Here is a 20068-nt window from a genome sequence, read left to right on the forward strand (position 1 = left end):
CTCTTGCATCACATGTACGGTAGTCGTGTGATGCAAGAGTGACAAACTCCACCTCCAAACATTACAGCGAGCCTCCTCAGTCAGCAGGAACCACTGGAACCTTAAAAAAAATAAAACACACACACACACAACTGCATATTACTTCAAAAACAATTAAAGCTTTATTTACAGTTTCAAATCTTATTTAGGGAACAAATATATACTATGTACATATTTGCAGACAAAGTCTTTACTTATAGAACAATCTTTCAGGTTACAGTAACATTGTGGGTCAGATCAGATATATACACCCAGAAAAGATTTGTACAAGTCATCAAGTGCACTTAGCGCACACTTACATCACATAAGTATAAATATTAATGAGCATTTCAAAAGATGAGGAGGGGTAATTTAGCCTTACTGGTTTTAATTCAATATCAACATTTTTTGTGCCTACTTAAAAAAAAAAAAAAAAAAAAAAAAATTTTTTTTTTCATCCGATCAAACTGTCTTGTTGAAATAACTTAGTGAGGTTGAAACCTCTGACGAGAGAATTGGGGGCCTAACCAACCACGAGCAAACAGCTTCAAGCTACTTAAAGATGTGTGTTATATACAGACGAAGGTGAAGGTCTAAGCTAAGGTCCATACGTATTGACCAAGTACTGCATAGTTACCGAGGAGGAGTCGACGTCCTCCCACACAATTCAATTCAAAAAGACAACGGTCGAGGGTTTTTTTTATCATAAAGCCTTGCACAAAGTGTTTCTCAAGTACTAATCATGTCATAGTTACAGTTACATCTGAATACAGACTAGACATACAAGTCATACAGCATGAAGAGATTGGTAGAAAATATTTTTGGTCTTTTCACTATATTATATATCATTTACAGCTTGAACGTACACGTCGGCAACTATTAAAACATTGACGGTAGAAAACAAAGTCTCGGTACTCAGTTTAAGGTCACTTTAGCACCATACAGTCAGTGAGGATTGATGCGCTGTCCCACATGCCACAATCAGTTTGAACAGTTTGTTGGATCAGAGCAGCACTGACAGTGGGACCAAAAGAAGCCCTTGGATACAGTCGTCCCGTCTTTATCCACATCAGCTCAGCGTCCCAACACTGTGCAGCCTGGAGCCACTCAAATGTGGTGTGAAGTGTCCACAAACTAGTTCCTGATACAGTATATTAATAGAATGACTCTACTGTATTTAGATGGAAAAGATGCATGGGTGAGTTTTTCCAAGATGCAGGTAACCTTTACACTCTTGCAGGTTTCCTCAGGCTGAGGCACAGGGAAATGAGAGGGCTTTAAAAAAACGTCCTCTACTACACTACGCTTCGGTACAGGAAGATTGATAAGGCAGAAACTGAAGTACGGGTAAACCGGTCAGAAGGAAGAGCAGCTATTGGAGGATCCTTTACAAAAAAATGGTAGTATACAGCAGTTGAAAGAGACATTCAATGAACATAGGTCCAAAGGATGTTGAGACATCACAAAGTTTTGAAAAAAAACAAAAGACAAACTACAACGCAACATAAAGAGGCACTTAAACTGAACGTGGAGAAAAGACCACCTCTGGAGTCTGAAAACATTAGCAGGCGACGTTTGAACTTGCAGTTTGCTGTAATGAAAGAGACTGTAATTAGCAGCACATGAAGAGAGTAACAGTGCTGCCGTCCAACCTGATGTTTTTCTTGCAAATGCTTGGCTAGAAACCAGATAACACAGACAATCATAGTGATTTCCCAGGTCACAAAAGATTAGGAACTTTCAAGTAAGGCTCAAATCCAGCATTTCAGCACTGTGCCACAATGTGACGAAAAATATCGTGTCATATTGACGGTCAGTCAAGTCGTGTCCCACTTCAACACGATGCAACGCGTATCAAGTTCAGGGGGATGAATCTGCGTGTACCAGTATACCAAATTTTGGACACGTATGCGAGTTAAATTGATTAAAAATGAGGCTGCAAAAATAAGAGGAGCAACAGGAAGTGAAAAAGAGAGAGAAAACAAAAAAGAAACTCACAGTAAATGGAGGTTTCAGTTTAGAAAAACCCAATGAGAAACAGACAGAAGTTGCACCCGCAGAGTAGTCGTCCCCTCCCCCACAACATCACTTTTTAACAAAATTGATATAGTTCAGAGGTGGGACACGGTGATCGTAATACCCAACTGAGCAGTCATGACATCAATAAACTCACATTGTCAGTTCAGTCGTGACGACAGTCCTTTAAATATTTAAACAATTCTCCGTTTTGTTCCTCTGGTTTCTGCCTACATTAAGTATTGCCACAGTCACATTCCTACTTGTGCTTTTAGAATAACATTAGATTTTCTTTATACAATTCCTCAAGAAATTCATCTCTGTACATTTGCAAGATCATGTACAATTCTTAATGTTCACTTTCACCTCTTATCAAACTGTTGCACACAATAAATAATGAAGGAGGCAGAAGCGTTTTATATATTATCTGAAATCTGTAAGATTCTCACACAGTGCAGATTAATCACATACGATTAATGGCAAATTCTCTCAGCTCTCCCCTAGATTTAATATTTAATAAGAATTCATTTTAAGTGCCAACTTCCTGCTTTACAAAATAATTTATAGCTATATATCCACATTCAGTAAAATGTTCACAATATTGTCTATAGTCACCAAAGTAAGAGACATTTAACAAAAGCAATACAGATAAATTTGTTCTCAACCAAAACGAAACTGAAAGGGCAAATTGCCGGTCATTTTGAGTGGACAAGTGTACAAGTGGACCTTAATTGAACCGATCACGTGACGTATTTGACAAAGACCAAACAATCCCTGTAAACAGATGAAAAGTGATGAAAAAAATCTGATTTTTTTTCATCTAAGGCCATTTGAGAGACTAGGAAATACTGTATTTATCAAAAATCTTGCAAATTGGAGCAGAGTGGTCACTTTATTTAATGCCAAATTAATTTTAAATTGTGTTGGATTAAAAAAACCAACATGAGGTTTTGTGTTAAATTACGATCTAAACTGCACGCACACAGAAGAGACAATTAAAAAGTTTAACAACCTGGTGCTGCTTCATGTGGATGTGACACTGAACTCTACAATGGAACGATCAACTTGGCAGCATTCATGGTTTTCAACGTGCTCGCAAATGGCACAGTCCACCCTGTCAACACATCTAGTCAGTCTCCAAATGGTAGTTAAAAAAAAAAAAAAAAAAAGGATCAGTCCAGGGGCGGACGACCAGACGGTGATAAGGTTCAAACAGGCTGGATTGCCCAAGAGACGGTTTGCGTTTTAAGAAAATCACATCACAAGTAAGTTGAGAGAAATAAGGAGAAGACGAGTCGTTAAGCTGAGAGGTAATACTGGGACTGAAGGCATCAGAGGGTTGCTGTTGGCACATCAAGTGGTGGAAGCCCGAGCGGTGTTCCCTTGGTGAGAGTTCACGGGGGTGAGCGTAGGTCCGGGAGTGAGCTAGAAGTTGTAGTTTTAAAATCTAGGAAAGCTGTCAGGAGAGGGTCTCTCTTTTGGCCCTCTTGTCAGAAATGAGTGTGAGGACATCCGCCGTGTCCTTTAGCAAGGCATCGAAGATGCTGTCTGCCAGCTGCATCTTGACAAACAGCTCATCCTCGTCGTAGTTGACCCACTGGGCCTCCTCCTCGTGGAGCTCCTGAACCTGAGGAAGAGCAAGCAGTATAGTGACTGTCCTGTCAGTAAGGCTCTGATTTATGTAATTATGCTCTGGATGAAAAATAAAATGTTGTGACAACATCAATAAAGATGTTAACTTGAGCAAGGTCAACTTTGCTCCTCCCTTTCAGAAGCACTGAGTGAATGGTGTATCATTGTAGCGCAGCATCCACACTAAATGGGTTAATTGAAATCCATTCAACTGTTGAAGTCAAAGGCATGGGTATACTGTGTATAAACACAGTTTTATTTTAGGTCACATCCACACAACACACGTCATTTTTCCGGGACCTACCAGTATATGATCAACTCGGTCTCGCTTCTTTCTGCCAAATTTGAGCATCTTCTGCCAGTCGGTCTTCTGGCTCTGGTCTTTTGCCAAACCGTACAGTTTCAGTACTTCTGCAGTGATGAATTCCTGTTTTAACAATGTGACAGGCAGAAAACAAGCAGACCATGTTGAATCCTGTGCTGAGCAAATTCCACTGCATTTGGAAGTCTTTAAAGGTAAAAACGTAGTTTTCAAGATGTACGAAGACCCCTAAAACAACAGTTAAATTATGAGTATATGGTTAATATAGAAATGATTGTATTAAAGTTTAATCATTCAGAATTGAACCATTGAAACGGCAGTAAAATGATGGAGACTTATCAAATCTAAAAACGCGATAGGTCTGATCAGATTTTAAACAAGTGCAACAAGCAGCACGGAAAAACTGAAGCTTTGACAGAGAAGGTCTTTTAGAGGCGAAGGCAAATGGAAAATCAAAATTTGCTTAGGAATAAGGAAGGTCCACAAAAAGCCGACTGGAATGCGGGTTCTTCGGCTGTGTTCTCTGTCCTAAAGTACCCTACCTGGATTTTGCTCAGGTCTCCCGGCATCTTGACTCTGTGTAAGGACGATGACGATGACGACTTGGCACGCCGCAGTTTGACCCACTGAGGCTGATCAGTGTCGGGGTCTTCAGAATAGATGTCCTGAAGGATTTCCCATGTGAGGTCATACACAGCCTAGAAAAACAAAAACCAGATAGAAGGTTTAGAGATGTGGAACAATACTTTAAACACTGTTTGAAGCAAACACATACACAAGCATGGTTTGGAGGAAAGTAAAAGAGTGAAACAAAATGTAACTCCATAAGCACAGTACCCAATCTACATCTCTATATTTAAAAAAGACAAAATATTTTTTCATATTTACAATTAGATATTGCTGTTGGCTACAGCTAGTCTGCTGATATTTCCTCAAAACATTGAATCTTGATTTAGATGCTGGCGTGAGGATAAAATGTTAATTTACTGCTGAATAACTGTCAGGCACTGTGTTGATGTATTAAAAACAGGAAGGAAAAAAAAAAAGAAATTGTGTTTGATTGTTGTATCAAAAAACCCAGGAAAAGCCCTTGTAAGGTGCTTCTGTTCTGCTCTGGTCAGTGTCTCTCAAACGCTGCTCTAGGAAGGAAGGCAGTGACCCAGTCACAGGGACATGGCTGGCCGAGGGTCACCGTGACTGTCATTCAATGGAGACCCCGCCTCTCAGCTTCCAAAACCTACACAATCTGTTGCGCACACTGTGGTAACTGAAACACATGTCCAGAGGTCCACTGGAGTCATTGCCCCAATGGGCAACAGCTGTTTTAGTAGCAAAATGTGGACCTGCACAATATTACCAAAGTGGTCCCAACATTAGGGCCGATCAAGGTTTTCATTACACGTCATTCTTTCTTGATGATTTTAGAGCTTTTCTTTTACCTTTCTGTAGCTATGGATGGATAGAGCCTCTGGATCCTGGCTGTCAGGCTCTTCCCCTAAATACTGCTGTGACGCTTGAGGGTTTGGCAGTTGTGCAAGGTTGAGTACTCCGTCGTTGCCGAGCTCACATCTCTCCCAGATCTCCTGAGTTGCAGTATGGACCAACTTCTCCACTTCGGCAGCTGAATGCGGCACGACCATAGCCGGCTGCTCGGGTAGTTTAGGAGGCAGCGGGAGAGGAAGCTCCGGCCTCGGGGGAGTCTTTACCTGCTGCTCCAGACTTGATGATGAAGCCATCCCCCCCATAGCTGCTACAGCCGATGAACCAGATCTCCCGAGACCTCCTCCCAACCTCGCCTCTTCCTCTTCCTGTTTGAGTCTCTGCTGCTCTCTTCTTGAGCTGAGACCATAGTCTTCATCGAACCAGTCCTGGTCATCACCGAGCCCATCCAGCAGCTCACGGCTCAGTTCCAGTTCTGCCAGTCGCTTAGCAAGCTCCTCTTGCCCAATAGCCCCCAATACTGGGCTCTCCTGTTAGGGGACAAGAGAAGAGAAAAGGAATTTAATGATGATTGAATTTCAGCTCAGATCACAAGTGTGTACTTAAAAGTCTTTTAACAACATGTCATCATGAGTCACATCATAAACCACAGATTTTGCCTTTAGTTTTGAAGCGTCGTGTTTCTGAGTGATGTTACCAACACTAAAACTTCCCGTAAAGACCACCAAATTCAATAGTCTGTCAACATAAGGTTAGACTTTGAACACTTTTCTAAAAAAAAAAAAAAAAAAAAAGGTTTCGAGGTCAAGTAAACAACTGATTAGTCAGTGAGTTGATATTACGGCTGGTGTTGCCAAATAATATTCTATGGCTCGATAATTACTTTCAGCACCACATTTTAAAACCTTTGCTGCCGTGTTGAAAAGTAACAAGTGCTTGCATATGGAAATTAAATGTAAAGCCTTTTCAACAACATATTAGTCAAATAATGTGACTCAAGACTTACTGGTCGGTTACACAGCTCCGGAGAAGATAATTCCTCTTTGTCAGCTGGTAGAAAGAAGGGGAGGCCATCTTTTTGATCCACAGGAGTGATCAGCTCTTCTCTGTCAGCAGATTCACTAAAAAGGTCTCCATTCTCCCGGTTAAGAGACCGTATCTTCTGCTCTTTCGCCTTTTTAATTTCAGCAAACTGCACCAGGGTATCTTTCAAAAGGGTGTTGACAAGTTTGTCAGCTAAAGTGTCAACCAGAACCATGTCCTTCTCTTTTCTAATAATGCCATCCCTGATATCCGTGGTTGGCTCAACTGGAGTAAAATCATCCCTCTCAGTGAGTGTTATGATCTCCTTACTTTCCAAATCTGAGATGAAAATGGAGTGCGACGTGTCTTTAAAGTCCAACATTATGTCTTGAGCGTCACCATTAGTCCCTGAATGCTTAGATTCCTTGTGATGCTGCGAATTGAAGGAGGATGTGGTTTTCAGTTGAGACCGGTCCTTCAGAGATTTGTCCATAATCGTTTTATCTCCATGCCTTGCGTCCATAAAAAGTGTTTTTTCATCTTCAGTCTTGTGATTGCTTTGTTCTTGGGACTCGTGCTCATCCGTTTTGGGTCTCTCCCCACCTTTACCCGACAGGTCATCAAAAAACGAGTCCTCATCTTCTGTGGTATCCGTGTAAAGCTCAAACTTGTCTGGAAGATGTGTAATTTTGTCCGGAGGAGCAAAGATGCCATGGGACTCTTCACACTGGAAGTACACTACGCCATCATATGTACCATTGTTGCTACCTTCAGACTTGTCCAACTCCACACCTGCCCAGAAGCCATTGGCAAAGGTGGTTAGACCTTTGAATCTTAGGGTACCAGGCTGAACGCCACCAACAAGAACCCGATCTCCAATGTTGAAACTGAGCATTTCATCTACATCTTGGGACATGGAGGTTTGTAGCGGAGAAACAGGTGGAGAACGGCTCGAATTGATGTGCTCGTCGTCATGCTTGAAATCTTTTGCCTCCAGATCCAGATCAAACAGTCCCTCAGACTTGGCCTGGTTTGGCTCACTCATACCAGAACGGCCAGTAAGCGCCTCGGCTATATCTTCCTCGATGACTTCATCTTGGCTGTCAAGGGTTGTGGCTCTGCGAGGTGAACACTTGATGTCTTGGGGAGAAGACGAGGCTTGAGACTCGAGATATTGCCGGGGTGAAGAATCAGCTGAGGACTCAAAGTCATCATGACACCCATCTAATACGGGAAGAGCCTCCTTATTTGATGGCGGAGCAGTTGAATGAGGAGAATGGGAGTTGTCACTGAATGGAGGGCTTCTGCTTCGATGTGGTGAGGTTGTGACATCCAAAGCAGCTGAATATGGCTGATAAGAGGCAACATTTTTGGATTGATTGACTTTTGGAGTTTCCTCTCCTTCAGACATTTCCTTCTGCTTTACCGCCCTGTCTTTTTCTGAGTCCACATATGAACCATGTTCACCTTCTTCATGAATGAAAGAGGACACATGTTTAGATGCAGAACATTGGGAGACAAGACTGGAGTCCTTTTCCAGTTTGAGGAGAGGCTCAGAGAGTTCATCGTTAACCTTTGAGTTCCTTTCCAACTCCAGCTCTTCCAGTACATCAGATCTATCATCAGAAATGTTGTCGCTCACAGACGTAGCATTGCGGTGCTTAGAAGCGGGACTGGAAAGACACTCCGTGGACTGAAGGCGTCCTTGAGCTGCAGTTGGACATTCTTTGCCACCATATTGTGCCACAGTTGAAGGTCGCGGCTCCTCATTAGACAAATCTTCAGGCACCGATGTGGATTTGCTAAGATTTCGCTGAAGAAGAGCAGCTGTGGTAACAGAAAAGAGTTGGATTTTTACAAGATTATCAATGTGACAAAACATTGTAAATCAAAACATAAAAGTGATTAATACAAGCCACTCACTCTGGTCTAATGATGCACCAATCTGTGTCCTTTCGGGGCCTGCGATTTTACTAGTTTCAGACCTAAGGAAACGGTATTTGCTTTACTGCACTGTATTCATTTTGCATACATTCCAGTGTTGTATATTCAAAGGACATCATGTATATAGCGGATGTTAGTACCTGTGTGGAGAAGGATGATAAAGGGACGGCTCTTGAGAGGACGTAGACTCGTTGATGTGAGAGTTGGTGTCAGAAGCTGCCTCTGGTTCTTTGTACAGTTCTGCCTTTGTTTTCACAATGAAGTTGTTGTAATTCTTAAACAATAGAAGAAATCAGTTAGACATGAAGAGCTATGATAATAAATGTAATTACAAGGAAGTAGTCCAAAAACTAAACGATACAAGTGTAAATACGACATCTCAACGACCACCTTCAAACCCTACCTGCAGTTGTTTCAAAAGGCTTGCCTCCTGTGCTTTTAGCCGCTCCTTGTTTCGCTTCTTTTGCTCTTTCTTTAGGCGGTAGGCCATAAACTTCCGTTTTCTGACTTCTTCCTTCAGAGCTTCTATCCGACTCTCTATGTCACTCTGGTTTGAAATGGTTTCTGAAGGAAAATTCAGATAAGTCAAAGCAAGAATGTGAAACCACTGCCAGATCTCTGATTAGCAATGGGTAATCCAACTTTTAGCCCACTCAAACTCAAAAGCATTTCTTTGGAGATTACTGTACATTTTCTTTACCAGGAATGAGAAAAGTACATTTCTTCAAACACAAAGAATGAGCATTACAATGAATAACAGTTTTAACGGTGACCTGAATATGAATAAAAACATATTCAGCCATAATTCAATGCCAGAAAAACGCCTTTTGCGTGTACAACAAAGTGCAATGGAAAAATGCTTCCTCCTCCCATTGATATGGCTATGCAAGTTAGACATCAATGAAGTGCTTTACATAATGTAATCCTAGCAGCATCACATATGCTGGACAATACAGTGCCAGCAGTACAGCTGCAATACGCCCATGCACTGCAGCATCTTCCCTGGTCCTCTCTGAAAACGTTTAAATTCTAACTTTAAACATTAATTTCTGCGTGTGTGTGTGTGTGTGTGTGTGTGCGTGTGCGAGTGCTCTTCAGTAACTCACCAAGCTGTTTGGACTTGGCAGGGTCAGTGGACTGATTGTAGACCTCGTTGAGTGTCTGGGAGGTGGAACAGAGTTGCATCTTGGTTTTATTGCTGCTATCTGAGGAAGAGGCGGCAGGCCTACGGTTGCTTTTGAGAGAAGACTGGAAAGGAGGGCCAGACAGGAGGAGGAAAGACAGGAAGAGAGTGGAATATTACTTCTTCAGGACATGACATCACAGTCAGATGCTTGAGCAGAGGTGTGCTTGCATTAATATTTTACATGTACAGTAAATGAACTCCTGCTAGGAGAGTTCCCCGGAGTATGAAGCACATTATAAATAAGCACAATGGCAAGATAAGGTGTGTGAATCCTTTCAAATGTTTTGGTCCTCAATATTTATTTGTCATCAAATTTGATAGAATTTACATCTATATCACAGATATAGACAGCACAATGCATTCACATTTTATAGCACAAAATTAATAATATTTTCCATTTATTATTTAACATATGTGCGAAACATTCCCAGTGCTTGGAATGTTTAACAAAAATGTTGGGAGCTGTATTAGCAGTGTATACATATTTAATCGGTTTTTGAAGCTACAAAGTATAATAGAGCCACTATAAACAACAGCGTGCTCCTAAAGAGTTTACTGAATGATAACAAATGCACATGAATGCATACTTGTCTGCTTGGTGACTGAGATGCTGAAGTGAAGTCATGGGTGTAATCAGGGTGGCTGTTCTGATTCGAGGCCAAAGGAGTCTTGGAGACTGAAGCAGGTGGTGATGCCAGTCCCTCTCTGAGCATATTGGACTCAGGTACTGAGGAACATTCCCCCTCAGTCGCATATTCTAAGAGCAAGCATATAAAAGGGTCATTTTCCTTTATCAACACCGATTTGCATCTTTTCCACAAACTGAATAATGCAACAAAAAAAATGAGTTCACCTTTTTCACTGTCGGTTCTGGTCTCTGAGCTTAGACATTGACTTGGTTGGGAGCTAACATCAGAGGTCTCTTTTTTCTGAGTCTCAGATACGTCATAATCCTTGTGCCGTGTTGTTTTCTGGTTCCATACAGCCAAGGCCTCTTTTTCCATCCTACGGACTTCTGCCTCCTCTTGGTCCAACCGCTGTTTCCATTGCAACAGCTCTTCGGCATGGTGGCGCCTCTGTATCAACTGCTGCTCTCGTTTGGTCAGGAACCTGTTGTAGGACAATGAAAGGAAAGGGAAAATGCATGGAAGAAGAGGTGGAAGAAAAGATATAGAAGTTCAAGAGTTGAGAAGTGACAAAATGAAGATAAAGGTAAAGACAAAGGTGGGGGGCAGAGAAGGGGCAGTAATGATGAAACAGAAAGGAGGAAGTATCAACCATTAAAAAGGTTTAAAAACAATCCCACAGATGCAAGACCCAAATCACCTAGATATAGAATCATTAATGCAACCTCACCGTGAACACAATTCCAAGAGACACACACACACACACACACACGAGCAAACAGACATACATCCGATGCATGCCACCAGGGGTCATTCAGGTAGGTCGAGTATAGGAATGTACAAATACCTCTAAATGAAAAAGTTATGAAATCTCACTAAGCAAAAAAGAAATGAAGAATAAGATAAGTGTCAGATGTCATGCATGAGACTCCAACCCAGGGACTGGACACCAAGTGATGCGGGCGCACGCCTACACACACGCACACATCAGTTAAAGGCGCTTGTTAAAGTGAGATTCTTAGGATCATATAGACAAGTTTACCCCGATCACCAATGCAAGAGCGCGCGCGCACGCACGCACGCACGCACGCACGCACACACACACACACACACACACACACACACACACACACACACACACACACACACACACACACACACACACACACACACACACACACACACACACACACACACACACACACACACACACACACACACACACACACACACACACACACACACACACACACACACACACACACAATGGGTGCCATTACAGTACAGTATTATATCGCCTGGATCTAATTTAAAGGACTTTCCCTTGACTTAATGTATACTGATGACAGACTGGAAAGTTAAGAATGAGGCTGGGGTGGGGGTTCTTCAGTCCCTTCCCAAACTCTATTACAGCCAATGACCATCTGTACTTATTATCCCATCCCATGCAGCAGTTGCATAATAAAGAGGGCTCGCTTGGATTTACCGAGGTCATTTAAAGGTATAGACCACTTTATCTCTGCTTTATTCTTTGTGCAAGTAATTTACTTTCATGCCAGGGTGTGCTTTTATTTTGAATAATTTTATATTGATAACCAGGCTGCAGCAGCCCAGCCAAAAATGTGGTAGTACATTTTTTTAACCACTCATTCCCTGAGGAAAAAAATGAGGTAAGTAGTTACCAAGTAAACACCACAAAAATTAGAGAAATGCTAGCTTTGAGTATAGGATTTGAATTGATTTCAAACAAGGAAAGATCCTGATATATAAATGGAACCTCAGTTTGTCAAGGAAACTATTTTCAATTTCTAATGTTTAATTGTTTTCAACTCAGTGTGCAGTCAATTATTTCTGGCAACAACTTTTTTGTCTCCCCAAGAACAAAAGTTTCCAAAAACAAAGTAACATAAAAGATGTGGAATTCAAAGTGAAGTTGCTGAAATTTTAGATTATTTCAGTAAAGGCAGCTTTCCCTGGGCTTTTCTTTGCATTTACCATTTTAACTGAACTCACAGAATCCACATTGTTAGTTCAAAGCAGCTTATTATTGCATAGAAAACCCCAAACGGCGTCTAATCACTCATTCACCATCCCAACCCACAGTTACCAAGGGCCAGCGGATGAGCACAAGCATGCTCAATGGGGAGGGAGTGGAGGTGAGACAGGATAGTGCTAGGTGGAGAGGTAGAGAGTACTGTACTATACCTGCCCAACTGGTTGTAGATAAAAAGCTGTAATTTAGGGTGGAGCTTGGGAAGACAGACACTGAGGGAAGCCCAGTGGTGGGCCGAGAACACAGAGAAGAAGTAGTGGACAGAAGAACAGTGTCTACAACACACAAGCACGCAACAAAGTCAAAAGAGCCAAACAAACATAGAAAAGGGATATGTATAATACGCACACACGCACACACAATGAAAAACACAAGGGACGCAGAGGAGAACACATAGAGAAAAAGGAGAGTGAGATGAGAATATGTGGTTTTAATACACCCCAGCGGTCAGAATGTGCCTGTTAGAGAATGTTGTCTTATAACCACTCCGTCAATTAAATAGAGTTTGGCTAGGGTAGGACAAATGCAAATGGAGGAAACTGAATAGCAGATTCATCAGTGATCAACAAATGTTAAACAGGAGCATGTTTGCCGAAGTAAATATAGCTGTGATACCAGAGAGCAATGGTTTTAGCCTGACAAACAGTGTTGGTGCAATAGAGAATACTGAAAAAGCCACACAAGCATGTCATGCTTAACTCAATTGGTCCTAAGGAGCTTTGAACATTTCTACATGCAGCTATAGTGTATTTAGGTTCATTTGAATACAAACACATTATAATCCTACTGTATAAAGTAAGTTAATCTATTCCAGGAAATTCCTGAAATGGTACGATGAAAGCTTATCCTTGGATTTATCACCGAATAAGGAATACTACCCTACAAAAGAATTAACACACTTGTTTGAGCTCGCTGGTTACGAACATACTGTGCGGCCCCCTGACTAAAGTAGTGAGTTCCAGTTCAAAAGCGAAGAGGACAAACAGACCCTTAAGCCATTATTGTCAACAAGACAAAATGTGTTTGATTCAACTGCAACTTGCAGTCAACAGTATTAAAAGCACATAGTGGTATGTATAAGATACTTCTAAACTGCCTGACATTAATGGGTATTCTAGCAAGTATGGATGCCAAGTACAAACAGAGAAGAAGAATGAGAATATGCTTATCTCCACAAGCACAGTACTTCACACAGAGAAATATGGTAAACATTGGTATTGCAGTCTGTGGCAAAAAGATTCAATAACACATTCATTAGGTTCAGGTAGAGAAAAGATAACAGTTTTGACAAACTAAAACAGGATTTTGATCTCTGATAAGGAGTCTAGTATGACGTATGAAATGCTACTATCATTGAACCTTTTTTTAAATATGAAAATAAAATTTGTCTTTACTTTTCATCCATGTGAGAGTGCATCTTCTTCAGCTTTTGCATGATGCTGCTGGTCTCACTGCCAGAGATGGAGAGAGATGGAGAGGGGCTCCGGATGTCTTCAGAATGCCTTATGCTGGGAGAGGCTGCTTCAGATCCAGCCACTTCTGATACAGGTGTCTCCTAGAGGATAAATCACAACCACAGAAGTACAACAACAATAAGCGAGGCCAAACAGGAAGAGGAAGAGACGCACATAATCTGGATTGTGAACATTTTTACACTTTATCGTAATAAAACACTACTGTGAAGCAAACCATGTGGGACTGAAAATGTCTTGAATGCTCCTGTGATTACGCCACTTACAGAAGATGCTTCACCACCAGCACACTTGAGACGCTCCTTCAGTCTGAGTGTTGAGTTTCTCATACGCTCAATCTCCTCCTGTTGTTTCATCAACAACTGCCTTTCTTTCCTTGCTGCTTTGTTTGCCTCCTGAAGTCGCTTGATCTCAGCCTGCGGGAAAAGAGCATAAAAGAAAACGCCGGTGAGTTGGGTGAGCTGACAGTATGCTGTAAATTTCAGTGACACTGTGAGATTACTGTTGGGCACCTGTTCTTGTTGTAGTTTCATCAAAAGTCCTCTTTGCTTCTTCCTGATTGGTGGCATTTTATCATCCTCTCCTTTGTCTCTCAGTCTCTTCTTCTGGTGCTCCAGCCAAGCCAGCTCGGTCCGGGTCTTCTCCTTGAGAGCTTTCTGGCGAAGATGGAGCAGAGAACTCTGGTGCTGCAGTCTTACTTCTTCATCCTTCATGTACTGGCGCACCATGTCCATAGTGAACTGTGAAAAGCTGTCTTGTCCGCCAGAGAAGGCAACACTTGCATCCTGCAGCTGCGGGACAACACAGAACAAGGTTATGACAATGAACTACAATGAATAGAAACACTAAAAGCAAGTGATAAAACTACGCCCCCACCTAACCCCCAATAAAATCCCAAACAACAAAAACAGGAAAGGTTGACAGTACAGACAGAAAGAAAAAAGAAACACTTGTGGATCATAATTCTCTCTTTGCACCTCTCCTTGCAAATATTGCGTGATCCTGAAACTATTGTGATGCGATGGGCTCCATCACTCTCCAATACCTCATGGTGGCGGGACTTCTTCTCCATAGTTCCACGACGATGTGCCTCAGATGGCAACAGAGAACGGAAAGAGCGCTCCTCTATCTCATCCTCGGTCATAGACTCGTCAAACTTGAGAGAATACTCTGTGGCAACCGATGTACTGTCAGCTTGAAAAATGAAAGACAAGACAATCTCATGTATAAAAGTATTTCTTGATCATGTATAGAAACCACATGCATGGCAGTATGCCTATAAATGGTATTGACTCTGGTACAGATCTCATTTTTCATATTTACAACTCTAACGTCAGTTACACTTAAGTACCATAGGCCTTGAATGAGTGTTAAATGAAAAATATCAATGTCAGCTTTTTAACTTGTCATCCAGTACCTTTGTCATCCAATGCGGAGTGAATGCTGTCACTGCAAAGGGAGTCATTGGCTGCTGTTGCAACTTCCTCTTCTATGGAGCTGCTGGCTGCTTCCTTTTCTTGCCTTCCCTCTCCACCACCGTTCTTCCATTTTCTGGTTGTTCCCTCCTTTTTCACTTGTTCACTGTAATCTGCAGACACATGGGGTGGGCTGTGGTGGCTACTGGATGTAGCTCCACTAAGGAAAGATGAGAACAAATAGGTTTAACATTTTGTTTTGTTTCTCTTGACTGAAAATGTATGGACAACATCAAAAGCAATCTGACTGATACCTCAGGTCAGGTCTATTGAAGGACAGCGAGTCAGGTGGACTGAGGCTGTTCAGTGATGATGGTGGTTCCTCTGACTTGGCTCTTCTGCTTGACATCTCACTCTGATAGCTACCGGTACAATAAACAATGAAAAACATGAGACGATTTAGTTCAACTATTTAGTTTAACCAAAAGCAGCAAAGCTCCAGAAAGTTTTGACATTTGTATACAGCAAATTGTCCATATGAAAACATTAAATATGGCTTTCTGTTTTCAAACAATGTCAACTGGGTTATGAAACTATTGTGCATCACACTTGCAGCTACAGATGATGAAATCAAGTAATTCAGAGGAATGAAAACCTGGAAATGTTATATTTTAAATACTCAAAGTGCACCTGTCAGAGTCGGCTTTGTCTTGTAGCTGATTCAGATGGGAACTCTGTTGTTGGTCCAACATGGAGGAATCAGTGACAACAGGAGGGATCTGTGACCGAGCCATTTCTGCAAGCTGATAGAGAAAGACAAAATGCTGGTCAGTGGTCACATATTTCATTGGTTTATTCTTAAACTGAATGTTAAGTTTTGTCCCCCTCCACTGTAAGTGAGCTTTTGTAGTAACATTTTAAAAACGGCTTTTCCAGGCAAAGAGGCAGGAAGTGATTGCGAACCTCCTTGATGTGCCGTGCAGCATCGACTGTATAGCGTGCTGCCTCAGCCTGTTGACTCATCATCTTTGTAGTAGATTCCTGGAGGCCTTCCAAGGTCTCCCTCTGAGTGGCTGCCAAGCTTTCCTGCACTTCTATATGAGCCTGAAAAAAATGCATATACACAGAAACGGCTAAGCACCAATTCCTTGTATTTCAAAAGCTGAAAAAGGATACGATAACCATCATGAACAGAAATATTGACTCTGTATACTTATACACCCTCAGGTTAACTTTGTGTAATGTGGACTGTACCCTGGCCACTTTCTGTTTGTTTTCCTCCATCTGCAGTTTTGCCTCGAGAGCTTCTCTTTCAGCCTTGATCTTCAGCTCATAGAGGTCACGTTCATGGCGCTGCTGCTTGGTCTGAAAGGTCACAGTTCAGAGTCTAATAAGTGCATGTCCTTACTCTGTGTTTCAAATACTTCAGGCATGTAAGGGCAGAATAACACATTCCAATAAGATAAGATAATCTCCACTTTAATCTCCTCATGAAACCATTCATGAACACTAGTGGGCCTTATTCTCACCATTCTGGCTGCCCAAACCAAAGAAATGTAAACTTGCATAAAGTAAAACTTTGGCAGAGTTGTAGTCCAGAGTCACAAACGAGTCTAATCAATTGGTTGATAAATGTATATAAAGTTTGTAACAGTCTGCTTTCAATCAATCAATGTTAGATTGGTAATGTTTTTTTATTGTGATCATTTAATACCAATAACCATAACTCATTACAATAGTCATATTATTTGCAAAAAAATAACCTTCTTTACCTTAAGTATTTGTGCCAATGATGCACTCTCCTGCTGTGCCATGGACACACCCACCAGTCTCTCCATATCCCCCAGCTGCCTAACCGAGTCCTCAATTGACTCTAGGTACTGAAGTTCCGCTGCCATACGTTGCTGCAGGACTGCAGGTGAATACTGTAGTTTCACTGAGATGCGAGGAAACGGTATAGGAGAAGGGAGAAATCAGTTAAAATGGCGATTTATCTCAAACAGCAAGAGTAGTGTTCAAAAATAAGCTTGCATTATCTTACCCGTGGATCTCATTCCTGTTTTAAAACCATGAGCTGACGTGTGTGCAGTTGAGTTATTCACACCCTGAGTGCCACTTCTCACATGCTCACTCTGAGAGTCTGCTGCTGGAGGAGAACCGGTGTGTGGCTCATCAGGGGAAAAAGTCAATCTAGGCCTGTAATAAAAGAATAGAAATTCCTGTTTCATCTGGGTTTTTTTTAAAGTTTGAAAATATCTTCTTTGAAGTAGGTTAATGGATATCTGCGCATAGGATTTTGTCGTGGCATGATAGTGTCCGACACGGATTTAAGCATAATACATAGCAAAATGACTCAATAAACAATTTAGCGCTTTAAAAATGTAAATAACATTAAAACATTTCACAAAATGTAAAGAAAGTAACTGCAGTGTAAAGTTATATTTCTATAATTAGAAGTTTTAAAGACTTTAATGCTAAACTAATCTGCTTGGAGGCCATTCTTTCTAAAGGAAAAATAGGTTGGTTACAAGATTCTAAAAAAGGAGTGGTTTTGAGCAGCGCTGAACCAGCCGATGTACAAAGACTTAAAGGAGGAGGCTGAGAAAAAGAGATCAAGAAAGGATATAGGTTGCTGCTCAAAGAGGATCACTCCAAGGAAGAAAATCTAGAGTATATCACCACAATGTCAAGACATTAAGCAGACCTGCAGTCTGTTCTAAATTACAGCACAGGCACAATATCATGCAAAATATTTGTGACAGGTCTAGTTCTTCACAATAATTCACATTTATAATGAAAATAGTGTGGAATCCTATAAGAATGTCTTGCCTTTACTGAATAAAGCACACAGGGTTCAGAAAATCCCAAGAATCTGCCACTTGGGTTTCACCGTGCCATTAGAGGACTCAAATGTCACTACTTTGTAGTCAGACTTTAAAAAAAAACCAACCTCTCCCACTTTTCTTGGCAAGAGGCCAAAGCTGAGGCGAAGCAGTCTGACCCGACCAACCACTTTGCAGGCCCCAAAACAAAATAGCCAGTGTTTTCTGTCTAAGGTTGAACTACAGCTTGCTCTTGTTAAAGGGCCACAGAAACTCTCAAGCCTTCAGCAGAAAAGCAAGCCACACAACTGTTTAGACTGGCAGCCTCAACTTGGCTCAGAGTCTAGTTCACTAATTAGTCATGCCCAGATAAATTTACTTTAGGCTAATAAATAACAATGTGTTCCAAGTGGATGTTTTTTGAGTGGTTTAGAACACCCTGTGCTGAAAATATCCAATTTTAGTCCACAGGTTCAAAATCCATTTTTGTTTAGCTCAGAAATTCATACACAAAAGAAAGTTATTAGTTTTTACCTGATACAAACTTAATGCAAAGAAAGCACTATTTCAGTTTTTTGTAGCAAATGAAAGTGGCAATGAAAAAAAAAAAGTCAAACTGTATCCCGAGGGAAATCTCCATACGTCCCACCATCTCCAGCATAACACAAAGATTTTCCAGTGTAAGTCAACAGACCGCCGCAACATCAAAGCAGTGTTTCACCAAAGGTGACCGAAAACCGGGAAGGAAGGAAATACCAGAGACCACTGGGTTCAAGTGTAACTCAAAACTTGTGGATACAGCAGGCTGTATTTCTTCACCACTTTAATTCTTTAAAACTTTTTTTGTATCACCCAACTAAAACACGTTTTTTTCTTTATAGCAGAATATTGTGGCTCATTACCCTGGTTGATGTTGCTCTAATGGGTCATCGGTATGGACACTCTTGGCTTGGCTATTGACGGGGGTTTTGCTTGAGCTTTTCTTTCTGGAATCAGATGATTCTGATGGGGGTGAACAGGAGACGTGCTCTTCGATAAGAGTCGTATCACTGTGGTCAGATGCCGTTCCTGGCGAGACATGAAATAGTTAGCTTGTACAATAAAGTCATTTCATACCTCAATAAGGCGAATAACTTTAAAACTGTTCGGCATAACTGTTTACTTAAAATAGATACATATACATATCTACGAAAATTGATTTGCCATTCACAGCCGTAAAAGAATAGTATGAAACTGATCATCACCTTTTTTTCTGGTTGAGTGTCTCGAGAGTGGCGAAGACCCAGATGTTGAACCGGAGGAGTAGTGCGGTGAGTGAGCAGATGAGTGAAAAGACGAAGGCTGGGAATAAATGCCTCCTGTGCTTTTCTCATATGGTGATCTCCTCATCAGCTCTTCAAAGTGACTATTCACACTGAGAGAAAAGGAATGTAATCAAAGCCATGTCATTTACAAATTTAAACTTAAATAAAATTTACATAAATACACCATCAGGTAGACAGAAGAATGCCTCAAGTCACACATGGAGGAAAGTAGTATGAAAGATGTAAATGTTGGCTTTGTAGCTTACATACTCTAAGCAGAGTATATTTGTATATTTCAAGTTGTTTTGTGTGAATGTATTACAAATATTCAGACTTATTGCCATTTCTTTAATCTTTGTTAGAACAAAAAACACACAACATATGTATATGTTATATACTTAAACTAACATCTAAAAAGTCTAAAATAAAATCTTTCATACTCCTACCCTTCATCTGTGTAGCTTTATTGCCACCCAGTGGTCACTTGGGGTACTCCCTTTTATTTATTTATTTTTACCTTGGAGAATTGGAGCCCCTCTTCAACTGGCCACTGGCTCTGCTACTATGTGATGACACAAAGTCATCTTCATAGACAGCCGATGCTCCACGAGCATGCTCAGATTGCTCGGACTGGGCAGAGGGAGAATTCCTCTCCAAGTGTCTCTCACTCACTACGGGACAAGGTAGAGGCAGTGAGAAAATACTGTAACGCATACTGATAATTGGTGGAAATTATGGGTTTAGCTGCATTTACCACAAATACAAGAGCAAGAGCTAATAAGAAGTTTTTGGCCA

General features: G+C 41.2%; 1 protein-coding gene across 1 annotated transcript in view; it reads right to left on the minus strand.

The window, feature by feature from the left end:
- Positions 1-178: 178 nt before the first annotated feature.
- Positions 179-20068, minus strand: part of cep350 (centrosomal protein 350) — a 31790-nt gene continuing 11900 nt past the window's right edge. Inside the window, exons 13-37 of the mRNA XM_080506042.1 lie at positions 19791-19944; positions 19214-19383; positions 18872-19037; positions 17189-17343; positions 16920-17083; positions 16402-16512; positions 16111-16251; positions 15838-15950; positions 15462-15569; positions 15150-15367; positions 14778-14926; positions 14245-14523; positions 13999-14148; positions 13655-13815; positions 10435-10691; positions 10169-10338; positions 9502-9643; positions 8799-8959; positions 8536-8669; positions 8375-8436; positions 6435-8278; positions 5428-5958; positions 4531-4686; positions 3971-4093; positions 179-3661 (exon numbers count right to left, since the gene is read on the minus strand). Of these exons, the coding sequence (XP_080362168.1) occupies positions 3494-3661; positions 3971-4093; positions 4531-4686; positions 5428-5958; positions 6435-8278; positions 8375-8436; positions 8536-8669; positions 8799-8959; positions 9502-9643; positions 10169-10338; positions 10435-10691; positions 13655-13815; positions 13999-14148; positions 14245-14523; positions 14778-14926; positions 15150-15367; positions 15462-15569; positions 15838-15950; positions 16111-16251; positions 16402-16512; positions 16920-17083; positions 17189-17343; positions 18872-19037; positions 19214-19383; positions 19791-19944 (5987 nt within the window). The 3' untranslated portion in view covers positions 179-3493. The remainder of the gene's footprint in view (positions 3662-3970; positions 4094-4530; positions 4687-5427; positions 5959-6434; positions 8279-8374; positions 8437-8535; positions 8670-8798; positions 8960-9501; positions 9644-10168; positions 10339-10434; positions 10692-13654; positions 13816-13998; positions 14149-14244; positions 14524-14777; positions 14927-15149; positions 15368-15461; positions 15570-15837; positions 15951-16110; positions 16252-16401; positions 16513-16919; positions 17084-17188; positions 17344-18871; positions 19038-19213; positions 19384-19790; positions 19945-20068) is intronic.

This window comes from Blennius ocellaris, assembly GCF_963422515.1.
Source record: "Blennius ocellaris genome assembly, chromosome: 12".
Lineage (NCBI taxonomy): Eukaryota > Metazoa > Chordata > Actinopteri > Blenniiformes > Blenniidae > Blennius > Blennius ocellaris.